The 25,935-nt window shown below is 57.2% G+C and overlaps 2 protein-coding genes across 6 annotated transcripts; both read right to left on the bottom strand.

Annotated features, from left to right (window-relative positions):
* Positions 1–4,781: 4,781 nt before the first annotated feature.
* On the bottom strand, positions 4,782–8,489 carry CD7 (CD7 molecule). The gene is made up of 4 exons (XM_026483826.4): positions 7,737–8,489; positions 6,439–6,753; positions 6,067–6,197; positions 4,782–5,279 (listed from the first exon to the last, which is right to left on the bottom strand). The coding sequence occupies exons 1-4, from the start codon at positions 7,810–7,812 to the stop codon at positions 5,172–5,174; spliced, it is 630 nt and encodes a 209-aa protein (XP_026339611.1). The 5' UTR covers positions 7,813–8,489; the 3' UTR covers positions 4,782–5,171.
* A 412-nt stretch (positions 8,490–8,901) lies between these two features.
* Positions 8,902–24,944, bottom strand: SECTM1 (secreted and transmembrane 1). 5 transcript variants are annotated; one of them, XM_044378768.3, is made up of 8 exons: positions 24,839–24,904; positions 23,590–23,663; positions 14,701–14,852; positions 12,442–12,543; positions 11,799–12,110; positions 10,980–11,036; positions 10,601–10,764; positions 8,902–9,598 (listed from the first exon to the last, which is right to left on the bottom strand). In XM_044378768.3, exons 3-8 carry the CDS (start codon positions 14,783–14,785, stop codon positions 9,365–9,367), a joined length of 954 nt encoding a protein of 317 aa, XP_044234703.1. In that variant the 5' UTR covers positions 14,786–14,852; positions 23,590–23,663; positions 24,839–24,904; the 3' UTR covers positions 8,902–9,364. The 5 variants fall into 5 exon arrangements, with proteins under 5 accessions (XP_044234703.1, XP_048067686.1, XP_026339608.1 ...); XM_048211729.2 differs by having other exon boundaries at positions 8,902–10,255; positions 24,839–24,894; XM_026483823.4 differs by lacking the exon at positions 23,590–23,663 and having other exon boundaries at positions 8,902–10,255; positions 24,839–24,944.
* Positions 24,945–25,935: the final 991 nt, after the last annotated feature.

Below are 25,935 nucleotides of genomic sequence, written 5' to 3'. Positions count from 1 at the left end.
CAGTAAATGATCATTAAAAACAAAGTCTCACCTGTGGTTTGTACTTGATGAGTGTGGAGTATTGATCAGTGGGACGATTCAGGTACGAAGGGGCGCACTAACCTCAGGTTGAAATGGTTGATTGTCAGCTTCTCCCAGTGCTGTCATTCCTGGCTTTACATATTTTTCTGTTTATTTTTAGGTTCCTATGTATCCACATTGGTTCTATAGTTTCGTTCTACTGTTGCTTTTACCGGTATTTCTATTTTGTCAGAAAATACGATTGATAATTCCAGCTTTCTTTTGGTTCATGCTTGCCTTTTATGTTTTCCACTCTTTTATTTCCAACCTATTGGTGTCTTTTTGTTTAAAGTGTTGTCTCTTGCAGACCATATGTTGTTGAATCTTTTCTTTTAAAACCAGTTTGACACTATCTTTTAATTGGCGAGTTTGACCCATTTACATTTATTGTGAAAGTGTTTATTGTATAATTATTATTTTAAAAGATTTTATTTATTTGTTTCACAGAGAGACACACAGCGAGAGAAAGCACAAGCATGGGGAGCAGCCGAGGGAGGGGGAGAAACAGACTCCCCGCCGAGCAGGGAACCCGACGTGAGGCTTGATCCAGGACTCCAGGATCATGAACCAAGCCAAAGGCAGACGCCCAACGGACTGAGCCACCCAGGTGCCCTGATATAATTAGTCTAGGTGTAAGTCCTGCTATTGGGACTAATTGTACTTGCTGTTAAGTTGGTTTATTTTGTCACCTCATTTCATGTTTTCTATTTACTGCACGTTCTTTGAATTCATTTTTTTCTCTTTTCCTGTTTCTGCTGGGCAGCTCTTTCTGCTGGTTTCTGTACTATGTTCTGTTTGGGTTCTCACTGCGGCTGCCCTGGACCCCCTTCCTGTTCACTTACACAGACTGATTTCTTAACCTTATCTTCGTCTGCGTCCTCCTTCTGACGAGATGGATGTCTCATTGTGTTCTCATGGCCTTTCATCTCCACCCTCCCCATCTCGTTGCGCTGGTATTATCTACAGTTTTAGTTCTAGACTGTTACATAGATCGCACGTAGATTGTAGATTGTAAGCTTATTTTCTTTAGTCATTGTTTTTTGGACAAAAGTAAACTCACTTGTTATTTCCGTCTTTTTTTCTCATGTAATGTTTCCTGTGTTTGGGTCTTGTTTATTTGAACACTGCCTCCAAGAGTGATTCCAAAGTCAGTTCTTGATGGAGTGTCTTAAGACCTTATGTGCCCAAGAAGATCTTTATTACCTCCTTACACTGACACGGTAACTTAACATTTCAAGTACAAGTTATCTTCTTTCAGTAGTTAAGGGTATTATTCCATTTTCTTCTTGAATTCGGAGTTGTCTCTGAGGAATCTGATGTCACCTGAGATTTGGGATTTCTCTCTTGCCCCCAGAATGTGTGGGTGCAGGCTTGCCTTCTCCCTCTCCCTCTGCTGGCGGGCTGTCTGCAGCCCCTTTACTGAGAGTCTCACCGTGCTCTGCCTCTAGGGCTCTCACTGCCCTGTCTCCCTTTCTCGGGTTTCCTTGGGTAAGTTTCTCCTCTACTGCCCGTGTCTCTGAGAGCTTCTTTCCTTCTCTTCTCCTTCTGGAGATTTCCTCCCCTGGATCTCCCCTCCCTCTCCTGCTGCTCATTCTATCTGTTATTTCTTGGGTCAAAATTATGGTTTTATTCCTGATCTTCCCAAGTAGATGTTTTGATGACTGTCCTCTGTGGGCGTCCATTACTCTATCCTTGACTCTGGTGTTGTTTGGCCCTGTCCCCAGAGGTGGACGTGGCCCAGTTGGCCGGGTGTCTCCTAATGATACGAGTATCAGGCCACGAGTCTCGAGGTGGTCTGGTTTGGTCCAGGGTTGTGGGGCAGGCCAACCTGCAGTGCGGAGGGGTGAGCCCATAGGCAGGCTGAGACCCCACCCCTCAAGATGCCCCTCCTGCCATGTCAACCCCCTCCCTGTTGGCTGCCCTCCCTGGCTAGCTCCTGTGTTGGGAACAGCTTTCACGGGAGGCTCAGTGGCCGTCCTCTGGCTTTGGAGGCCAGTGTGGGAAGGAGCCAATGCCCTGTGGTGCATGTTTCCACTGTTTCCCACTGCACTCAGCCATCCTGTTTCTCCAAGTGTCAAAGCTCCCTGCCCCTCTGTGGCCTGGGGATGGAGGCTATTCCTTCAAGTTTTGCTTCTCACTGTCAGGGTCCTTGCTTCCACCTTCTGTGGGCTCAGCCCACACCTGCATGGTTGACAGAGCATTTGCTCTGCGGAGGCCTATTCTGAGGGTTTATCTGTGGCATTCTGTCCACATGGCACCCTACCAGGTAGGGCAGCCATTGTCCCCATCTTACAGATGAGGAATTTGAAGCCCAAGAGGCTCAGGCACAGAGGAAGACGGTGGGGAACCAGGACTCAGACAACGCTCAGGCTATCTGTCCTGAGAGGAATAAACCAGGCATATTTAAGTATCTGTCTGTCTGTCTTTACCTAACACGCCCAGCACACAGTGATGCTCGATAAGGGTCAGGAGCCGTGAGGGACACGGAAGGGGAACCCAGCCCTGCCCCTCACATCCCCACAGTCTGGAGTGTGGGGAGAGAAGCCGCCGGTAATGGGACAATCGTGAGCGTGGAGGATGGAGGGGGATGGTGAGGAGGGTGGAGGTCCGAGGGGCACAGCCTCTGGTTGGTGGGGTGGGGTCAGGCCGAGACTGCCTCAGGTGACAAGGGCCTCTGGGGGCAGGCTAGAGGCAATGTCTTTCATCTACAGGAAGTTGCTTCAGAAGGGTGGGGAGTGGGGAAAGGGCGGAGGCACCTGGGAGCTGACGGTCAGGGGCAGTGGAAGCCAGTCCGGCCTGGCCTGGAAACCACAGAGCCCTACTCCTGAAGAGAGTGTGGACCCCACACCCCTCATTTATGGAGGGGAAGTTGAGGCCCAGAGAGGCGGCACTTGTCCAAGGCCATGCTGATGAGTGGTCAAGAGTGGGGACCAGAAGCCAGCAGGCAACTGATAGACACCTGCTGTATATCTGGGGCTGCAGGGCCGCCTGCAATTCCTCTGGGCGATCCCTGGGATGCGGGGACACCAGGACGTGGTGTCTCTGTTGGTCTTCCTGACTGCCACTTGGGTCCCAAAGGCAGGTCCCTGGTGCCCTCCACAAACACCACTGAGATCATGTTTCAAGTCGCCTACCCCAAGCCCGAGGTGTCCTGGTGACTCCACGCCTTGGAGAACACACATCCCACTACCCAGAGAGAACCAGTGTCAAACCCCTGTCTGTTCTTCCGTTCTGGACATGAGCATAAACAACCGCACATGCCCGTCTGTGCTTTTTCAACACGGGGTCACGCGTGCTTTCCACACCCGACGCCGCTTTAACGCTCGCTGTATGGCTGCACCCACCGTGCTGCATACGGCACTTCTCTTTCTTGGACATGCAGACCATCTCTGCGTCGTATCAAAAGCAAGGAGTGGATATGACTGTGATTGTGTCTCTTGCCCAAAGATCATTTCCCGAAGACGCAATTCTAGACGTGGGATTTCCAAGTAAAAGGAACATGCTACTTTTGATCTTTGATCTTTGCAAACCCAGAGAGTGGGTGAAGGGTTATCTCATTTCAACTGATATCTCATTGATAGCTAGCAATTTGAATGGTTTCCTGTTTTTCCTGCTTATCACTCATTTTTTGCTATTTGTACATTTTTATCCAAGTTTTTGTTTTTTTTCTATTGATTCATCTTTATAAACGAAGCATATTAACCCTTGTTCTGTAATTTATTCCCCCCCCCCAGTTTGTGGATGCTTATCATGTATTTTTGTTTGTAGTGTTTTTCTTGAAGATTTTATTTATTTATTTTTAAGGATCTATTTTATTTATCTGAGAGAGAGCGCACCTGAGCCTGTGGAGGGGGAGGGGCAGGTGAGCCGGAGAAGGAGAAACGCAGACTCCCTGCTGAGTGGGGAGCCTGAGGTGGGGCTCAATCCCACGCCCCATGCTCCAGAGACCATGACCTGAGCCCAAATCGACAGTCGGTCCCTCAACCACCTGAGCCACCCAGGGGCCCCTACTGATGTATTAATGTGAGAGAGAGTGTGGGGGGGAGGGGGAGCCTGACAAAGGGCCCAATCTCAAGACCTGAGATACGACCCCTGAGGAAACCGAGTCCGAGGCTGCTGGGTCACCCAGGTGCCCCCCTGTCTGTAGTGTTTAAGAGCCGGGATTGGGGGTTTCCACGCAGTGGACTGTGTTAGTTTTGTCTTTGCAGTTTTGATGGGACATTCGAGGGCACAGGACGGGCGGGGGTGGACAGCATGGTCTGCAGTTTCTCAGCCCAGAGTCTAGGAGGACACACCACAGCTCACACCCACACGGGGGTGCCTTGTTTCCCCCCACCCCGGACAGCGAGCATGGCTCCCCAAGTTCCCACTGCCCCCCCATCCAGCATGAGCACATTTCGGGAGGGGCTCTTAACTGAGAGGCCACTGCAGCCAGCCCCCCTTCCTCTATCCCCCCTTATTCTGAGGTGGAGGCAGGGGAGGGCAGGTGACGGGCTGAGGGGTGGCTGAGAGGTGGGGGAGGGTTCCAGTCGATGTGCCCCTTCTGCAGCCCATCACAGCTCCAGGGGCTCCCCGGGGCCCGGAGTGTGGAAGCGCCCCCTTGCTCCTCTCCTTCCTCAATGGTCTCACACATAATCACACCGGCTGCAAAAGTCCTAGAAGATGTTTGGGGAGGGTTCAGTCAAGCCCTCCCCCTCGGCTCCGAGCTGGTCTAGAAATAGATGCTGGAGTCGGAAAGGGGAGAAGAGAAGCACTTTATTTCTGGCAAGCCTGGGTTGGGGACTGGGCTTCCCCTCCCTCTTGCCTCCACCAGGCCCTGAGTCCAAGTCCATCCATACAGAAGCCCCTCCTGCCATGTGAGGGGAAGGGCAGCAAGCAGCAGTACACAGAGGCTTTCTCCTTGGTGGGCCCAGGGTGCCAGAACCGCCATGCAGGGCTTCTGGAAGGCAGGAGGTAGGCAAGGAAGGCTTCCTGGAGGAGGCGCTGGGATGCCAGGAGCCTGATGGCTGCAGGGAGCTGCCTGTGTGACCTCTCTGGGTCAGGCAGTCCTCTTTGAGCTGGCCGGGGCAGAGGGAGACCTGGCAGGGCGGGGGTGGGGGGGGCTGCCAGGCTCACTGGTACTCGTTGGGGGTAGACATCCTGTTTTGGCTTCTGTAAGACATGTCCTCGTACACCACACATGCTGAGTTCTTATCCTTCGTGCAGCACAGTTTCTTGACCTGAAAGATAAAGCCTATCCTCATTGCACAGGGTCCAGCTCATGCTGGGGCACCCTCTTTCTTCAAAGCATACCCCTTAGGAAGCTTTTTGATTCCACTTTGAAACGCTGCTGGGCTTTGGGGCCTGCGTGAAGTCAGTTCACAAGGGGCCTTGGGCAGCCCTGAGGTTTCCTGAGCTGCCCCAGGCCGGGGGTGGGGGTGGGGGGTAGGATGGGGCATGGGAACAGAGTCTAGGGGGCAGTGGCAGGGAGGTGGAGGATGAAAGGGACCTCGCGCAGGGACCTGGGGGTGGGTGGGCTCTCTCAAGGGGACGTGGAGTTCGGCAAAGGCAAGTCGGCTCCAAAGAGCTGAGTGACCAGGACAGAGCTGACCACTTCCTGGCACCTGTCTCTGTCAACCCCCCACTGCATGTTCACACCTGCTTACACCATTCTCACACCTACAGACTCACACGCACATGTGCACATACTTGCACAAGCACACACATGCTCACATGCTCACACACATGCCTCTCCGTGCTCTCTGAACGCCTCCCTGGACCCTCCTCCTGCCCCTCAATGTCTGGCATCCACCTGGGCCCATGCCCGTCCCTGCTCATGGCTCCGGTTCTTGGGTTTCCCTCCCACCTTGGACTCTGCCTCTGAGCCCTCAGAACTCCCAGGGACCCTGATGAGGGGATGGGTGGGTCCTGCGGTTTCTCTGGAGCTTAACCCTCTCCTTCCCTCCCTGCTTTCTTAGAGGAGCTGGCTTATAGGGACACAGGTGAAATTTGGGGGTTCACACTGACCTGTGTCTTCCTCAGCACACATACCGCCCCTATCCCCAGCCCGAGGAAGAAGCAGCTCACAGCCAGGACCACAGGGAGGGCAGAGGCCAGCTGAGCCTTTTGGCACGAGTCTACCTCTTGGGACACCTTGTCTGTGAAGAGGAGTAGAGAGGCACGTGGCAGGTGATGGGTTCCAGGAGAGCCTTCGGGGTCCACGGACGGGCTCTGGAGTGGGGGGTGGGCAATCCAGGGTGCTTCCTGGAGGCAGTGGGCTCAGGCTGGAAGGAACAACTCAAGCAGGTGTAGAGGACACTTCTGGGCAGACAAGGGCAGGTGGAGCCTGGCCTGCCCAGCAGGTGGGTGCAGTGGGTCCCAGGGTAGGCACGTTCCTACCTGTCACCACCACCAAGGTGCCAGGGCCCCAGACCACGTCGTCCATGACCGCCTGGCAGGCGTAAACGCCAGTGTCAGACAGCCGCAGGTGGCTCAGGGTGACGGTCAGGTTGTGCTGCAGCCCGGAGAAGCTGATACGACCTCGGAAGTGCTCATCTACGGTGGGCTGCTTCTTGTCTTCATAGTAAATCACACTCGTGGGCTTCGGCCACCTTTGCTTCAGGTAGACCCCGGACAGCGGCCGGCTGGTGGAGCAGGTGATGTTGATGGAGCCCCCCTCTGGGGCAACAGTGTAGGGGGGGGACTGCCACAGCTCTGCAGGAAGGACCCCCTGCTGTCACCTTGGGCCTGGCCAGAGGGGAGGAGCCCTCCTCTCTGCAGGGGACGGTGGCGGGACAGAGGGGCCCTGGGACAGCCCACTGTGGCCGTGTCACCACAGTGAGGCATCTTGCCCTGGAGCAGCCCCAGCGGCCACCCCAGTGGCCGTACAGGAACGCTGATGGGGCCACACCGGGGGCCCGCTGTCTGTGACCACTCCCCACGCTGGGTCCCAGGGGAAGTTCAGGCTGCAGCTTCTTCCTTCCAAAGCAGCTGGTTTTTCACTGGGCAGCTCTTATCACTTCTCCCCGCCCCTGCCCCTTCTCCCTCTCTTAACAGACTGCACCCAAGACAGCCGGAGGGGCTGTGCTGTCTCCTCTCCTTCCATTGCTGGCTGCCTCACTGTCCCCATCATTTCCAGGCACCTAGAGCTGGTGGTTCTGTGGTGTGGGCACATCTTTGCTTGTCTGAGGGACACTCAGAAATGTCCCTGTCTGCCCAGCTGAGGCCCAGCAGGACTGGCTTCCTGGTGCAAACATGAACCCTCTTCAATGTAATCCAACATCAGCTTCTCAGCAAGCTAAATTCTGGAGCTTCTTTTTTCTTTTCTTTTCTTTTTTTCCTGCTGAGTGTCTCCCCGCCTCCCCCCCCCCCCCCCGCCCCACTGATATTTCCATCTTATTGCAGAACTTTGCACATGTATCTGTTTTAAAAAGCAAACTAACGGCCAACATTCTCTCATAACCAAGGCAACCTTGCTAATTACGGAAAAGAGAATCCCCAGACATTTAAGTAAAGAAAAAGACCAGAGCCGTGGTGATTCTGCACCCAGACGTCACTCACAGGGGTGCTTTGCGGGGACGTCACGCTCAGCATCCCAGACCACCCCCTTCCCGGGAAGGAACATCCCCAGGTTGGGGCACAGAGCCCACTTTAGGGGAGCACAGTGGGGGATGTGGTGAGGCATGGGGAGGGCTTACCTTGGGTGGCGGGAGCCCTGAGCAGGGTACAGGTGAGTGTGAGGAGCACAGAGAGCAGTGGGAGCTCTGGGGCCATGCTCACTACCACCCTGCCCACCACAGACCCAGAGACAAGGGAAAGGCAGGGCCCTCTCTCACGGCTGGCTGAGACTCTTCCTGTCTGAAGCACTCAACTGCGTGCCATCAGCTTGAGGCACCGCCCCAAACCCCAAGCAATGATGCAAGGGCAGGAGGCAGTGACTGGTGGTCCAGGCACTCCAGGAGGGCTTCCTGGAGGTGGTGCCATGGGTGAGGGGAGGTGCTGAGGGCCAGGCTGGGAGGGGTAGTCTTCACCCTCTCCCACCCCTCCGCGCTGTCCTGAGTGCCCAATGGGTGACCAGTTGTCCTGGTCCCCCACTCCTGCTGTGTCTGCACAGGCCCGAGGTGGGGGGACAGGACCAGGAGAAAGCCAGGGGAGTCCCTGGGTGGGCTGGGTTCAGGATCCAGATGCCCTGGGTCCGCTGGGTCACTTTCTGCTGAACCTGATTTATGCCCAGAAATCTGCTAGCCACCTGTTCTTTTCTACCTGTCATTGTAAAAATAAATTCTGTCCCTCTCTCGCTCTCCCTTTGTCCCTCATCCCCACTCATCAGGATTGAGAAGCAGCAGTATGATTCAATCTGCATATGTCGGAGTCCGTATACGTGCAATATACGCTCATGCGGAGGTAAACTAAAGAAAAGAGAGAGAGAGAGAGAGAGAAGAAACACGTCCTACAATTCAGTGAGCCCGGCGTTGCGGGGGCGGGGTCAGGAAGGAGGGGAGGGCCCTGGAGGCAGGGGGCGGGGCCGCCGAAGGCCGGGGCGGGGCCTGGAGGCAGGGGTGGGGCCGCCGAAGGCCGGGGCGGAGCCTGGAGGGAGGGCGTTGAAACGCCCCGGGATTCAATCTCAGAGAAACCAGTGAAAATACAAGCAACAAGAAGGAATGAAAACAAAGACCCAGACGCAGGACTTCCCTGTAGGTCTAGGCCTCCAGTCTGGGGCTCTCCGCGGTGAGGGAGGACCCCCCCATCAGCATCTCTGGATGCCGTCTGCCTTTTTAGTGCTTTAGGACAGGAAGCAGCTTCTTTCAGTTTTTTATGTTTTTCCCCACTTAAAAAATATGTATTTCTCAGGTTATTCGATGGTTTCTTGGTTGATATATTTTATTCATCGTAGGGATTAGGGTTATGGATTTTCAGAGCACTGAATGTGTACTTTATTCATTCATTTTTTAGGTAGGCTGCATGCCCAGCGTGGAGCCACGTGGGGCTTGAACTCATGACCCAGATCAAGATCTGAGCTGAGCTCAAGAGTCTGGCACTTAACCGACTGAGCCCCCCAGGCATCCCCTGAATGTGTACTTTAGAAAAAAACCTGTGTCCCTCTTAAGAATGCACTCCATGGCGTTACACAGTTGTGATTATGAAGACATCTGACAAAAGGGGTTTGGGATGGGGAAGGGGCGGCAGCTGGGCAGGCGGGGGAAGGGAGCCCTGGGGCTGGGAGGCCGGGGGTGGGGAGGGTTGTGTGGACACCTGACTGCCAGGTGCCACCTGCCTGCCTCCTTACCGCTCCCCCTCGTGGTGGAGGTGGGTCCGGCACTCCACCTCAAGCCTCCATCCCCCACAGCTTCACGCCAGGACTGCTGACAGGAGGGACCGCAAACTTGTTCTTGCTCAGGGCTAAAGATAGGAGTGTGCCCAAGGTCAACTTAAGACCCAAGCTGAGGCATCTCCACGGGTACAGCAGCGTGTCCCTTCTGCACCTGAGGCTGGAAGCCCTGATGGGGCAGAGAAGGGACAGGTTCTTGGAGGTCAAACGTTTTGGAACTTGAGATTTCTCCTTTAAAAAAAAAGATTATTTATTTATTTGAGAGAGAGAGAGAGCATAAGCCAGGGGGAGAGGCAGAGGGACAAGCAGACTCCCTGCTGAGCGGGGAGCCCAACATGGGGCTCAATCCCAGGACTTTCGAGATCATGACCTGAGCTGAAGGCAGATACTAAACCACTGAGCCACCCAGGCACCCCTGAAATTTTCCTATTTTTGACCACAGAGTCCAGTGAGGGGAGAGGGTGGGGGAGCTGAGACAGCTGCGGAAGGCTGAGGTGGTGAGCAACCAGCCGCTGCCCAGGGTGGGGGGCTGGGGTAGGGGTGGGAGGGAAGTCCCAGGAAAAGCAGCTGCCAGCCTGGGTCCTGCCCTCTCCTTCCGCTCCTCCCCCCTCTTCGTGGAAAGGGAGCTCGCCCCTTGGCTGAAGCGCTGAGCAGGTCCCTGTGCCAGCAGGCAGGGACAGGGGCCTGCTTCTGTCTGCCACCCTGTGTGGTTCATGGGCATCTGTCAACCAGGTGGAGGTGGGACACGCCGGGCTCCACTCCTGGGGGGCGAGGATGGGTGCTGGTGGCCTCAGAATGGGGCAGGGCTCCTGGGGTTGGTTCTGGGTTTCAGGCCCGCTCATCACCCTCCTCCTAGGCCCTCTGTCCTCCAGCTCAGAACCAGCTCTTCTAAGGAGGGAGGGAGGGATGAGAGCCGTGCTGGAATCTGTGTGCGCACTCAGGTCACGTGCGCGCGCACACACACACACACACACACACACACACACACACACACGCAGACACGCCCACCGGGCCACACATCCTAGGTCTCCTGGAAGGAGCAGGAAGTCCAGCCTCTCTGTGCTGCCTCCAGGGTGTCCTGGGACAAATGAGTGCTTTGGGGCTCCCGTGGGCCTGACTGGGAGGGAGGCACCTGCCACAGCCCAGGGGGGTCCTCTGAGGGAGGCGTGTGTGCTCTCTGGGCCCGGGATGACCCCCCCCCCCAGCCCACAGACTAGGTGCAGGGCCTCAGACCTGGGGTCCTGAGCACTTCTGGAGAGAATAGGGCAGGAGAGCTGTGCCTTTGGTGCAGACCGACACGCCGACTACCAGGAAAATGAGGCCGACCGTGACGCCGATGACCGCAAGGACCACCTTGAACTGGTCCGCGGCCTCGGGCGGGCATAGCATCTCTGGGCCTGTGGGAAGCAGGGTGGGGGACACCACTTGTTCACCCATGAGGAGGCACTGCCTGCCTTGAGCGCACCCTTGAGGGAGACATCACGCCCACGCGCAGGGAGCAGGGGGTGGGCTGTGCAGGATGGACAGGGGTGCTGGCACGGAGGAGGGGGACAGCCTGGGGGACCTGAGGGGGCTTCCGGGGGGTACCTGGGTGTAGGGTAAAAACACCTACCGCAGGGATATGTGACGAGCAGACGTCCTCCCTCCTTCAGGTCTTGGGACTCTGCCCCTGATGCAGCCCCCCAGCCCCAGGTATCAGATGAGACCAGGGTACCAGGAGCCCACAAAGGCTCTCTGGGTCCCTTCCCCGGGCCTGGCCAGGCTGGGGGCACCATTCTCAGCCATGCCACAGCTCAGGGTGACCGAGACTGGATTGGAACCGGGTGGGGGGGTGCGGTGCCCTGTGGGTTTGAGCCGTGTCCTGGGGCGGGGGGACAGTGAGCTCTACTCCAAATGGAGGGAAGTGAGGAACTGCTCACGTGAGGGCAGTGGAAAGGGGTCAGCAGGCGTGGATTGGTCGGAGGGGATGCCCTGGTCTGGGGGGACCGCTGGGCTCTTCAGGTGGACAGTGTCCAGGGCAAGGCTGGGGGGTGGGGCCAGCTGGAGAAGCTGAGGGGTCATGGGGCCTCCGGGTGAGTGCAGGAAGGCGGGACCTTCGGGGGCAGACCAAGCTCCGTCGGGGCCTCAGGGAGCACTGGCATTGCAGGTGGAACCCCGCCCCACAGCTGGTGAGTGGGAGAGAGGTGCACGGGCCTCGCCTCCTCCCTGGACAGGGCAACCCCCCAGACTGGGCCCCCTTGTGGCGCAGGGCCTTGGAGGAGCGGAGGCCTGTCTTGTTTCACTCTGCTTTGCTGGAACCCAGGCCTGCCCTCTCTGGGCCCCAACCCCGGGGCTCTGGGCACTTCTGGGGGGCAGAGAATTGCTCCCCCCGCCCCTCCCACATAGGAAAGCGCCTGGGGTGGGGCGGAGGCATGAAGACGCCGCCCCTCACCTGAAACGTTCAGCGTGGTGACTTCGATATTCCTCTGCAGACCCTGCAGGTACCACTTGTAGCACCCCGCCTGCGTGTGGTTCGCGTCTTCGATCACCAGCTGGGCCATGCCTCCCTGCACCTGGAGCTGCCACCCTTCCCGGCAGAAGCAGCCCGGGGGCCGCACGCTGAAGACGGGCTCGAAGGCCTCCCCGTGGGCACTCCGGTAGATGGCCACGCTGAGCAAGGGGTTGGAGATGTTGCAGGCCATCACGGCGCGCTGCCCTCTGGACACGGACACCACTCCTCTGGTGCAGGTGGGGTTGTCCCATTCTGTGTGCAGGGGACAGGTCACACCCGGGTCATGGCTGGGCCTCAGGACGTTCACTGGCCACCCTCCCGGGGGCCGAGGGAGGGACGGTGACGAGGCGAGACCCCAGGGACACACGGCCCGGCCAGGGCGGTGGAGAAGGCAGTGAGCTGGTCAGACAGATCAGCACGTGCGCCTCAAGGGGGAAAACAACACAGAAATAGAAGCAGGGAGGCTGTGCGTGCGCATGCGTGTGTCCCCACGTGCGGCCGGTATGGCGTCCCGGTGCCTGGGCACATCCCCCAGACGCCCTTCCTTGCAGGTGGATTCTGGGGGGCTGCTCGGCCCACTCACGTGTGTGTTGGGGCGTTGAGGCCAGGCCTGCAGCCGCCTCACCGTCCCCAGGGTCCTGGGCCAGGCGTGCACACTCAGCTCCACAGGGCAGGTCTGCGGCTCCTGCAGGACACCGACCCCGCCAACGTCAGAGGCAACGAGCACGGACCCCCACCTCCACCTCCCCTGTCGGCTGTGGAACCGGACCCACCATCTTGGGAGGCCGAGTCCTGGAGCAAATTCACCCATCGCCAGCCTCGCTGCACAACCGGGGCGAGCTCTGACTGATGGGGACCCTGGGGCGCCGGCACACGGCAGTGGGTGCCCCAGGCGACATGAGCGAGCCGGCCCCGATGTCCTCCTGTCCTGCTGCAGCAGTTTCCACCGCGGACTGGACACAGCTGGACAGACGCCAGACAGCGACACGAGCTCTGGGCACACCGTGTGCTGGCTGAGCCCACATTTCACCAAGTCGACACAGCATGGCAGATGCCACGTGTGGCCATGTGCCAGGGGCCTTGGGTGCCCACGAGAGAGAGGGTGTGAGGTGGAAGTTCTGCAAGGCAGGCACAGGCCTGAGCAAACCCGGAGTGTTCGGGGACAGGGGGCCCCTCCCAGGCCGCAGTCACAAGTCTGTACCAGGGCGGCTCAGCCAGTGGGCAGCAGAGTGGAGAGAGACCGCTCGGTTCAGGGAGGCCGTGGGCGCCAGCAGGAAACTGTTCTGGAAGGGGGCTACCGCGGGGCCGGTCAGGGCTCCGTGGATGTAAGACCTCCACATGCGAGTCTGCGGCAGGAACCTGCCCAGAATCTCCCCACTGTCCCCCCGGCCACTGTGTTTGTTCTGAGGAAGGGTTTTAGAATGCATTCTCTGCAGACGTGGTCTATACGCGATGGACTAGTACTCAGCCGTCAAAACACATGAAAGCTCGGACGTGGATGGAACTAGAGGGGATTGTGCTCAGTGAAATAAGTCAGAAAGACAATTATCATATGATCTCACTCATGTGCGGATTTAAGAAACAAGACAGAGGATCATAGGGGAAGAGAGAGAAAAATAAGACAAAATCAGAGAGGGAGACAAACCATAAGAGACTCTTCATCATAGGAAACAAACTGAGGGTTGCTGGAGGGGGTGGGAGATGGGGCAACTGAGTGATGGGCATTAAGGAGGGCGTGTGATGTAATGAGCACTGGGTGTTGTATATGACTGATGACCTCTACCTCTGAAACCAATAATACACTATATGTTAACTAATTGAATTTAAATTAAAAAAAACAAAACAAAATGCATTCTCTGCATCTTTACAACATTGTCAAAGTGCTGTATGAACACACACCTGTCATAAAAATTCAAACGACCCTAAAGCACCCCGTGCCCCACCTACAGAGGGGCTGTGGGTGGCGGGCCCCCAGGCTGGGACGGAGCTCCCCATCCTGGTGGCAGGAGGCTGCCCCCACGCCCACACAGGGGGCTGACTCGGGGCTGTCCGAGTCTGGCAGAGAGCGGGAACACGGGAGGGCCGGCCAGGGCTGCCGTCATCTGTCCAGTGCCCTGGGAGGGGCCGCGGGCTCCCAGGAGGAGGGGCCTCTGTGGCTCGCGGGTTTCCTGCCAATCCCAGATGTGCTAATGATCCAGCCTGGGGGTGCCCCACCCTGACCGCGCCCAGGAACTGCTGGAGTAGTTTCGAAGCTCCCTCTGCCTGTGATTGCATTCTACCGGTGTGGGGTGTGCCTGGGGACCCGCATCTTTGAGGAGCCCCTCGGGTGGTTCCACGGCACGGCCCCGACCTAGAGCCGTGTGCCCGGGACTGATCCTGATTCTGCAGGGCCCAGCAAGTCCTGAGAGTCCGCATGTCTGACAAGTGCCCCAGTGATGCTGGAGCTGCTGGCCCAACGATGGAGTGGGGACCAGAGCGGGGACCGAGAATCCTCGGATTTGTCCTGCTGCCCCTCCTCTGGCCGCAGCACTTGTCACTAACTGGCCAGGACCCTCTCTCCCTTGGAACCTGGCCATGCTCTTAGCCATCCCCATACGTGTTCTGACCGTCACCACTGGGCGCTGGAGTGGGCACCCCCTGTCTGCCATCTACGGGGGGACTTGGCTCATCCCATCGTGGCCCAGGGATGCTGGACCACCCTCTCACCTCAGGGTCATGATCACTACCTGGGGCCTGGGTCCCACCTGGGCCTGACGTGGATCTGCTCTTCCCACCCCTGCCTCACCCTTCCCCACCCCCTCGCTGGGCCCTCCAGCAGACAGGGTGGGATCCTGGGACTTACCTCCATTCTGAGCACTCAGGGAGGTGGCCAGGAGGACGGCCCAGAGCATCTGGGGAAGCAGGAGGGGGAACGTCAAGATCAGCATGGCCAGCAGGACAGGGAGGCGGGCCTCAGGGGTCCTGTGTCCTCCTCATTGGTTCTTGGGACAGTCCCTGGAGAAAGGAAAGCCACAGGGTCAGAGGTCTCCCGGGCTGCAGGCTGGCCAGGGGCGGGCAGGGGTCCTGAGCTCCTCCCTGACCACTGCGCCTGGATGCCAGAGCTCCCGCCCTGCCTCTCCCGCACCTTCTCTGTACCTGGTGTCAAGAGCTTAGGTCACATCAGAGGAAATCGAGAAAACGGTTTGGGAAAATACTTCAGACATTATATTGGTCGGTCTCCGGGGTGACCAAGACAATAAAGCCGATGTAACTTTAAACTACAATGCAGACGGAGCTGGAAGTCGAGGGCATACGGCGAGCTTCCAGATCGCTCTAGAACCACGGAAACCGATCCATTCGGCCTTGGAGATGAATGTCGATTCCGTTCGATGCCGTCGGTTGGGGATGGTGATGAAGACATCAGTGACACCGAAATTGAATTCAACACTTTATGTTCCAGTTTGTCTGAGGACTGTTCCCAACAATTTGGATTTGGGCCGTGACCCGTTAAAGAAGATTACAATGTCACTAGCACGAGTGCAACTTGTTGAAGCGGACAGATTTGTTTCTAAGGTGTTTCTTTAAAAACTGGGAATGCTGAATTCTCTTACGTGAGAAGTTACGCCCCTTTGTTCTTTTGATGTATTGGAGCTAGTGGGTGAAACACGTACTGTTTTTAAAAGAGGGGACAGCGCATGACCGCCTTTCCGACCGCTTCCCGTGAGTGAACCAACGCTCCGAACGCACCAGTGGCTCTACGCTCGTTAAGGATTCGGATCAAGCCCGACTTTGACTAGCCCGTCAACCGTATGGCGACTTTCTGTATCTTCCAGTTACCTCCGTGTTCCCTTGAGATTTCCATACAAGTTAAGGGAGGCGGAACCCTGCATTTGAGGTAAAAAACGGTGAGGTCTGGTTTTCATATCCAGGTAGCATGTGGCTATTTTGTACCACTTTTGATATCATGTACGTTCTTCGCATGACCTGAATTGGCCACTTACAGGTAGCAGCACCGAAGCGTTTCCAAAAGGCAGGTTTTAGAACGTGGGTTTCAAAAGCGATTTTTGATCTGTAAGGTTAGTAGTTACAGGAATGGAACAGTAGGCGGCACCCAGTCCTCTGGACGCGGAAACCTTGCTATGGTTGCTTTTTTCTTACCGCGTACAGGAAATTTCCCAAAAAAGAAAGCATTGTTTTGATCTTATGCATGTATGTAGAATATTTTTAAAGAACAAAAATATTGTTAAAAGTGTCATTGTATTTCAGAAGTCGCATACATATAAGCTACAGTTTCGAGTGCTTTATAAACACTTGAATTATGTATCAATGTAAGTTTAATTTCCTAACAACTGTACAAATTACGCCTTTTTCAAACTATCCCTAAGCTGGGAAAAGAGGAGGGAGTAACAATTTACTGAAAAGATGGTTTCTCGTTTCTAAGTGGAAGAGCTACAGCTGAGAATTATAATAAAGACAATGTCGCCCTGCAAGAGTATATTATACCCTTAAAAAATAAAAATAAAAAAGTAAAAGTTTTAAAAAATGGCTTGCCAGACCATTTGTTGACCTTCTGATTAAGAAATAATAACAATAGGGGCGCCTGGGTGGCACAGCGGTTAAGCGTCTGCCTTCGGCTCAGGGCGTGATCCTGGCGTTATGGGATCGAGCCCCACATCAGGCTCCTCTGCTATGAGCCTGTTTCTTCCTCTCCCACTCCCCCTGCTTGTGTTCCCTCTCTCGCTGGCTGTCTCTATCTCTGTCGAATAAATAAATAAAATCTTTAAAAAAAAAAAAGAAATAATAATAATAGACTTCTGGTTTGTCTTTGAGCATTTTAGATTTACAGAAAAATCGGGCAGAAAGTGCAGAGTCGACCCGTGTTAGCGTGGTCATGGCGCACTCGTCACGATCCGTGAGCCGGTACGGACACGCGGTTCTTGCCTGAAGTCCGTACTTCGCATGCTTCAGGGCTCGCTCGTGTGTTGAACGCAAGGCCGGTTGGGACAAATGCATCCATCATTATGCCCCCAACAGAGCTGTCCTAAAACCCTGGGCTCCACCTGTTCATCCCCTTCCCCCGGCCCCCGGCAACCTCTGGTCTTCCTCGTGTCTCCATAGTTTTCTCTTTTCCAGAATGTTCTATGGTTGCGACTCTGGTTTTGAATTCAGCTGTTTGGGGACAATGGGGCACAGGGGCCAGGAGCAGAGGGAACTTTGAACTTAATGGCGTCTAGGCACTCGGGGCCACTGGTGACCAGGCCCAGCCCTGACCCCAGGAAGGGGAATCGCACTGGGAGGACTGATCCCAGCCCCACCAGGGCCACAGAGCACCCCCATTCTGTGCTGCTGCATGGAGCTCCCCAGACCCCCGGGGGCCTGAGCAGGCGGGCCTGTCTTCCCCGAGGTTCCTTGGCGGGTTTCCTGGCAGGGTCTTACGTAAAAACCCACTGATCTGGGGGCCTTGGAGCCGTGAGAGAGGAGGGCCCACCCGGCCTTGCACAACCTCAGGACAAAAGAAAAATGGCTAGATAACAGCTTTTGAAAGAAATACCTGATTTGAGATAGGAAGAGAGTTTCAAGAATGTTAAACGCAAACCATGTCCTGCACTCCGGGCCTCCTGATGGCATAGCCCGTGGGGCTCCGGGCGGGCGGGGAGAGGACCCTGCACAGGCTGTGCCCACGGGCCCAGGGCTGGCCCGAGCTGGCTTGTCCTCCACAGAGACAGATAAGGACTAACAGACAGACAGACGGCCAGGCTGGTGGATGGAGGCTTTCCTTCTCACTCAATCCACAAGGGGTTCTAGGGTCCTGGGGTGGGTTGCATACAGGGTGTGGTGTGCCCGAGACAACAAAGCCCCCTGCCCGCAGGTCCTGGTGCTCTGGGCTCCTGGGGGCGAGAATCTGTGCTGAGCTGAGTGGCCCCTGTGTGGGTATGTGCCCTTCTCCCGGGACACAGACCCTGAGTCCCCGTGACCGAGGGTTTTGGCCAATGTGCTAAATGTGCCTGATATCTTAGGAATGTTCTAGCAGCTGTATCCCTAAGTTTCGTAAGTTAGAGGCAGCTGCTGTCCACCCACCGGGCCATTGTCCATCCGTGGATGGATATCTGCTGAATGTAACAGCGCCCGGTGCCCAGAGCAGCTCGCTGTGGTCCTCGGGTGGCGTCCCTAGGCCTGGAGCAGGCCAGGCCAGCACTCGGCGCCCGGGAGGCTCATGCCAGCTCTGCCTGGACTCTGACGTGCACCCAGCACACTCCCCTTCCCGAGCCCCTGGGAATCACTCCCTGGCTTTCCACTGCTTTTGCCCCTCTGTTCATTCCTAAAACACAGAGAAGCTTAATTCAGTAGTTTCGTTTCTTTTCTTTTTCTTTCTTTCTTTCTTTCTTTCTTTCTTTCTTTCTTTTTCAAGATTTTATTTGAGAGAGAGAGAGAGTGAGTGTGCGCACATGGGCAGGGGAAGGGGCAGAGGGAGAGAGCGAGAGAGAGAAGCAGACTTCATGCTGAGCGTGGAGCCACAGTTGGGGCTCGGTCCCACGACCCTGAGGTCATGACCTGAGCCAAAATCAAGAGTCTGTCACTAAACCGACTGAGCCCCCCAGGCGCCCCTGTTTCAGTGGTTTCTGGTGGTTAAACAGGGTACAGGGGCTGTTTCTGGTGGGCGGACCTCTCTTTGCAATCCTGCCAGGCCCAGCCCTGGAAGATGTGCGAGCTGAGTCACGCAGGCCTCACCAGGCGTGGTCACGTTCCAGGAGGGCCTGGGGTGGGGGTTGGGGCTGCTGTCCCGCCTCCTCCCTTTGCTTGATTTTCTTCCCTTTTTTTTAAAGTAGGCTGTATGCCCCACATGGAGCCCAACTCGGGGCTTGAACTCACGACCCTGAGATCAAGATCTGAGCTGAGATATGGGTCGGTCGCTCAACTGACTGAGCCCCCAGGCACCCCTTTGCTTGATTTTTCTAAACTTGTTTGTAGTTCTAACGTAAGGCAAGGACAGTTTCTCATCTTCTCATTACATGTGCACCCATTTGTAAGAGCAACAGAGAGAAGTTGAGGTAGAAAGAGCCTCGGGAAGGATGCCCTCCCCCGCAGAAGCTGTGGCTGCTCCGTGCCTGCCTTTCACGGGTCTCCCTGCGCACAGCCATGAAGCCTATTAGATGAGATCGTTAATCACAGAACCAGAATTTGCTGATGAGGAAGAGGGACAGCTGCCCAGATCCTGCTGCAGTGAGTCTGCTCTGAATAATGAAAGACGTGGAGACTTCACAGCTGGATGCAATCCAGTGGCAGCCTTGCTGGTTTCAGTGCCTGTCAGCAATCACCAAGATCAGGCACGAGCAGCTCATTACCACTGAATGTTGCTTACATGGATGGAAGGTTCTAGAAAAAGGAGTCGAAACTTCCTGTGCTGGGATTTTCCTGGCACCTCAGACAAGATCTGCTCAGTTTTTCCCAAACATTATTACAAAATAACTTCTTGAATTGGAAGACACACCTTTTTTTCTTTCTTTCACTCCCTGACACAAATCTTCTTCAATGGGAAGACACAAAATGGCGCCCAGTGGCCCACAGGCATCTTGCTGATCCCGGTGGCCCCTCCCAGTCCCGTGGCCAGAGCGCTTCGTGTCAGCCTGAGGGAGAGCTCTGCGTGGACGCTGCCCTACCACCGAGCTGGGGTCGTGCGCGAGCTACCACAGAGCCGTGGGTCATGGTGCGAGCTGAGTACCAGCCCTGTCTGTGGCGTCTCGCCTCTGGCCCGGCCGTGGAGGAGGCCCTAGGCAGGCCCCGCAGTGTTTCTGTTCTCCTGCCTCGAGAACAGTCCGCAGGGGCCTTTGCAGTTCCGTCAAGTCTTCCCTGAGCTTCCCAGGGTCGCCCTCCTGTGACGGGGGCCAGGGCTTCCCACCCAGTGGTCTCCAGAGGAGACACCAGCTTTGCCTCTTGGCCATTGGAGCGCCTGTCTCTTCTCTGCTGCCACTGGCCAACCTCAGCACAGCCTTTGGTGCCCACGCTGCCCTGGCGCTCCGATGTGGGTCAGGGTGCCCCGGTCTTGGGGTGGGAGGAGGCAGGCCAAGCTTTCCTCCGGCCAGAGGTGAGAGAACACACACAGCCCGCTGACCCAGGCTCCAGCCCTGCATGGATCGGTGAAGGCATACCCGAGCCAGCGGGCTGGTGTCCCCAGCGTGGTGTGCAGGATTCACGCGGGAACAGAACGCCACTGGGGCGGCCAGCCCCACGTCCTGGGCCCTGAAGAAGCAGCAGGGCCTCCCGTCGGTGCCCTGGTGTGCACGGAATGCCCAGTGGATGTGGGCTGTGCCCTCTGTCCAGACGTGCACGTATTTCCCCCACTCGTCCGGTGCGACCTCAGGACTCAGCAGGAAAGGCAGGCGGTACCCCGGGTCTGCAGGATTCGGAAGCAGGCCCTTCCCTTGAAACCTCCCCCTTCACACATTGTCCTGACTGCTGCTGGGTATTTACCCTTCTCAGTAAACTTGGAGTCATGTTTCAAGTTCCAAGGAAACTTTCTGGGATGTTGACGGAGAATAAATACATGAACGGGCTATTTGACAACCCGCACCAGGGCCTCACTCCACGCAGAGCCAGGGTCTTCTGTGATCTCACGCCGGCTCCCTGAGCCCCTGCCCCACCGCTGCACCCCTGCACACACAGGTGCACACAGGCACGCACACCCTCTCTGTGGTTCCCTCAGGGGCTCAGTCCCTGTGGACCCGAGCGGCCTCCCTATCAGGGCCTCCCCTCTGGTCCTCCCTTGGACCAGGCGACATGGTCACCTCCGTGAAGGTGTGTTTCCATCGCACGCGCTGACCTCTCCCACTGGCCTTTGAGAGGGCGTGGGTGTGTTGACGAGCAAAAGGAAAGCGAGAGGCAGGCCGCCTTGCCTCGTCACATGAGGCTGCGGGGCGTGGGAGATGGTGACCTCCCGCAACCAGGCCCCGCCAGCCTCCCAGGCCTCGCCAGCCTCACCGGCTCCCAGCCTCTGCAGTTTCTAACACACCATGTGTCCCCCAATCCTAACAATTATTTTACACTGACTAATTTTTAAAATCTTAGTATCTACTCTAGCCCCACCTTAAGAAAATACATCTGTAGGGATTGTTAGGTGTGCCATTTACATGCATGCTTCTCTAACATACATATATTTATACATATTTATATGTACGTTTTCTTGGCTACAAGACAAGCCAGGAAGTGTCACGGGCTCCCTACCGCCCCCGGCACCCTCCTGTGGGGGTGCAATGTCTGTAAAGTTGGCCCCCGGCCATCTTCTGCTGTGTCGTCCAGGCGAGGCTGGAGTTGGTGCCCACTGAGGGCGTGCGCTCGGGATGGGCACTGGCTGGGGCTCCAGGCTTCTCTTCCCGCTGCTCAAAGCCCCCTCCTCCTTTAAACCTTCCCCCAGGCTCTGGATGGCCCTCCCCTCACCCACAGGCATCTATCAGTCGCTCTTCACACTCCTTATGTGGGAGAGGTCCTGCCTCTTTGTGAAATCCTTGGTTCCAGACTTAGGCTAAGGGGACACCTGGGTTGCACCCCTTTTCACCTCCAAACTGTGCCCACCTTGGGCTGGGGCCACGTCCTCCATCACAGCCCCTGTGGCGCTAGGTGGCAGTCAGTAGAGCATGCAATCTCAGGGCCATGAGTTCAAGCCCCACATTGGGTGTGGAGCCTATTTAAAAAAAAAAAAAAGTTAAAAAGAAAAGGAACTGGACTAGAGAGGGAGATCCAGCCTAAAGATGGGGGATCCGGACTAGAGAAGGGGATCTGGACTAGAGATGGGGGATCTGAACTAGAGAGGGGGATCCAGACTAGAGATGGGGGATCCGGACTAGAGAGGGGGATCCGGACTAGAGATGGAGGATGTGGACTAGAGATGGAGGATGTGGACTAGAGAGGGTGGTCCGGACTAGAGATGGGGGATCCGGATTAGAGATGGGGGATGTGGACTAGAGAGGGGGATCCGGACTAGAGAGGGGGATCCGGACTAGAGAGGGGGATGTGGACTAGAGAGGGGGATCCAGCCTAAAGATGGGGGATCTGGACTAGAGAAGGGGATCTGGACTAGAGATGGGGGATCTGGACTAGAGAGGGGGATCCGGACTAGAGATGGAGGATGTGGACTAGAGAGGGGGGTCCGGACTAGAGAGGGGGATCCGGACTAGAGAGGGCGATCCGGACTAGAGATGGGGTATCCGGACTAGAGAGGGGGATCCGGACTAGAGAGGGGGATCCGGACTAGAGATGGGGGATCCGGACTAGAGATGGGGGATCTGGACTAGAGAGGGGGATCCGGACTAGAGAGGGGGATGTGGACTAGAGATGGGGGATCCAGACTAGAGAGGGGGATCCGGACTAGAGAGGGGGATCCGGACTAGAGATGGGGGATCCGGACTAGAGAGGGGGTCCGGACTAGAGAGGGGGATCCGGACTAGAGAGGGGGTCCGGACTAGAGAGGGGGATCCGGACTAGAGATGGGGGATATGGACTGGAGATTAGGAAACTTCCAATGTCCTCTTGTACATCCTGTCACCCTGAGCCCTTCTGGGCTCCCTCAGCTGTCTTGGGCTCCACCTGGCTTTTACCATGGACTAGTGGTCCTCCCTTTGGACCTGGGCATAGATCTCAGCTGGCCAGAGGCATGGATGCAATGTTGAATGCCAGGCTTATCTGTGAGGACAGTCCCCGGCTTAGCTGGTGCCCTTGGAACAGTCCAGAGATCAGAGGGCAGGGCAGGGAGCCAGGCGGGGTTCGCCCTCGCTGTTCACGGCACTGTCCTACCTCTCCTGGATTCCTGCGCCCAGCTCTGGGAATCCCATCTTTACTGGGAGGTCGGGAGGCCGTCTGAGTCCAGTCTGGATGTGCTTCCAGGGACTCCACGCTTCCGGCCACGAGTCACAGGCGGCCACTCTCTGGGCACGGAGCCCAAGGCAGCAGACGTCCCAGGAATGCTATCTCTAACTCCTGCCCCTGGCGTGCCGGCTCTGTCCGTTCATTTGTGTGTGAGAAGCAGAGCCCGGTCCTGGCCATCTCTGGATATCAGCCCTTACCCAGCACGAGAGCCGGACCCCTGGCCAGCAACACTCACTGCTGGGGAGGCCAGCTGGGCCTCCAGACCTCAGTGACTGGGTCCTGGAGGCCCCTGAGGGCAGCTGCAGGTACTGAGCCAAGCTCCTCCTGCCCAGTGGTGGCCGTGTCCACCTGCTGCCAGCCCCTGGCCTACCCAACCCTCTGTGGTCGTCCAGCGTCAGATTCAAGAGCAGCCAAGCCCAGGTGTTCGGTTGTTCCGGGGGAATTTATCAGGAGAAAATTCACTCCGGTGAACCAGCCTCTCTGGGCTTCGCAGGCACAATACAGACGCCCAGTCACACTTGAGTGTCAGACTTGTCGTACGTGTTCTGAGCAATACTGGGGACATACATGTGAAGAATGATTCATTTTTCAAAATCAAATGTTTTTAACTGTGGCGGCTCCACTCCCCATGCCTGAACCCTCTCACTTGCCCGCAACACAGCAACGGAGAGAAAAACCAGAGGGAGGGAGACCGTGACATGACGGGGAAAGGGACAGGCAAGAAGACAGAAGCGTGATGCGGAGCGGGAGGGCCGAGTGCGGGCCGCAAGCTGGAGGGCGAAACGAAACGCCAGTGCAGTTTTCTCTCCAATTATCACCCCAGGACCAGCGTCTGGCTACCGGGATGGGAGCGATACAGCTGGCGTTTGTGGGTCCCTGACCAAGGATAACTCACGGGTTCTGGGGCGAGTCACACTTGGGAGTCAGTGACATGATCTGGAAAGTGCAGGCTGCTGCCAGCAGCTTGTCCTGGTTTGGGAAAAGGGAAAACTGAGAGAGCCAGTCTTGCGGAAGCCTGGCTCAGGCCAGCCGGGTGCGTGGCGGTCCTCCACTCCCACAGCGCCGTGGAGTGGCTGGTGCCACTTTCTCCCCTGCGGCAGGGGCTTCAGGCTTTACACCAAAAGCCTGTGCACGAGGCTGAGCTGGCCAGCCTCTCACCAGCACGGTAAGGGAGGTGACCACCTCCCAGAGACAGCTGCACCCTGCAAAGCTGTGGCCCCCCACCTGAGCTGCAGTGGAGGGAACGCCCCAGCCCGGTGGCGTCATGGTCCCTGCTGCTGGGACTGGGAGGGGTCCCCAGCTGGGCAGTAAAGTCCTCCAGGCCTGGGTGCTGGGTGGGCAAGTACTTCCCGTCTCCCCTCTGCCTGGCAGTCACCCCCTGGGCTCACCAGCCGCCTGCTCCAAGAACTCTCTTCCCCACTGCCAGCCCTGTGAGCCCCCACCCCTGGCCCCTGGGGCCAAAAGCACATCCGCCCCCACCCCCACTGTCACAATCCTGGGGGACGGGAGGGCTTCCCAGGAGCTCTGGCTTCTCTACCCACAGGCCCGGAGAGCGGTTTTCCTGAGGCAGATCATTAACCAGCAGTGGGGATGTTATTACACTCCGAGACGACGGCTGCCAAACCGAACGGCGACAGGAGCGTGAAAAGGGCAGCTAAGAACTTCTCTCGGGGAAGCAGGCTCCTCTCCCTGCTCCCCAGGCACAGTATCCCTTCCCGGGTCGGAAGTCGCAGGCCGCTCGGTTCTGTTGTACCGGTGTGTATGAGTGAGTGTATCACGGGTGTGTGAGCCCACGAATGGGAGCGCACACACGTAAGTGTGAGTCTGCGGGAGCCCGAGATGCCACCTCCCTGCCCTCTCAAGAGCCCAGCCTGTGTGTGCCCGGCGGAGAGGCAGGTCCCCATTGAGACCTGCGGCCCCTGTCCCCCCTCCTCTCCCCGCGGCGCGCACCGTTCGCCCCCCACTCCCTGGCCCACCGACTCCGGCGGGGCACTCGGGGCCGCACGTCTGCGGGGGAGGGTCAGCCCAGCGCTCCGGGGTCTCCATCCCCAGTGCACGGAGCCCTTCGACCGTGGAACCCCCGCCACGTCCCCGGCTCGTGCGCCCCTTTCCCGCGTCCCCGCTCTCCGAGAGCGCGCCCTCACCTGCGCCCCGGCTCCCTGCGCGCCGCTGCTCCAGGCCACTGGCTGCTGCCGCTCGTCTTTGCGCGGCGCGCGGAGAGGAAAGTCTGGCGCTGCGGGGGCGGAGCCAGGGGAGGAGGCTGCGGGAACGAGGGTGCAGAATCCGCACCCAGGTCCTGGATACAGGAAGGAAACCCCGAGTTCGGGGAAGTCACTCGAGTCTTAGGAACTGCCCTGAATTCACAGAAATGGCTGACTTTCTTGGTAGTTGTTATATCTTTATTTAAAAACACTTCCCTACATGTTCCTTCTAAAGAAAACAGGAAAACAGCAGCGGGCGTCTTTCCAAGAAAGCTGACCAGATGCTCCTTCGGAGCGGGTGGGCTCGCTTCCCCGCACGGACCAGGGGACCCCGCCAGTCCTCGCCCGTGTGCCCCGCCCCTCTGCGCATGGGCGCACCCGCGGGGCGGGGCCAGCTGTGCCCGCGGAGAACCCGCAGGAGCCTGTGAGGGCTGAGTTGTCTCAAATGCAAATGGGGTCCAGACTACAGCTGGAGGTAGTCCTGGCGCTGCAGGCAGGAATGAGCAGGAGCGGGGCTCACCGTTAGAAGGTCAAACTGCTCTTTATTAGCCCTCGGCCAGAAGGAGGCCCTCCTCCAGCTTCTCCCCACTGAGGGTCCTGCTGCGGGTGGGGAGACTCAACCTGGGCAAGCTCAGGTGTCCCGGAGGTGCACCTGTGTGAGGTCAGTCCCAAAGAGAACCTTTGGAAGTGGGGATTTGTTCATTTCTCCCCTACACATGGTTTTGGTGGTTATTCCAAGAATCACTAAGATAAAGTTTCTCCGTAAGTCTTGGAAGTGGGAACAGAGGTGCATGCGGAAGTTTTGCTGGTGTCCAGGTGTTTGTTCTTTGTGCTGTCCTGGACCCTGGCCCAGCTTTCTGAGGCCGGCCAGCCTGGGGCCAGCTTCAGCGAATACAGACCCAGAGGTGGTCGCTGGCCCTTCATCCACTCATTGCCACTGACCAATGCGCTCAAACTCCGCGAGCGACAGCTTCCTCCTCACAGAGGGGCTGGTGTGTGCATCTGGCCTGCAGACAGTCCCTGTCCTGGGAGCTTACACC

Source organism: Ursus arctos, unplaced genomic scaffold (assembly GCF_023065955.2).
Source record: "Ursus arctos isolate Adak ecotype North America unplaced genomic scaffold, UrsArc2.0 scaffold_24, whole genome shotgun sequence".
NCBI lineage: Eukaryota > Metazoa > Chordata > Mammalia > Carnivora > Ursidae > Ursus > Ursus arctos.
Note: the sequence above shows the minus strand (reverse complement) of the source record. Positions and strands in the feature narration are given on the sequence as shown.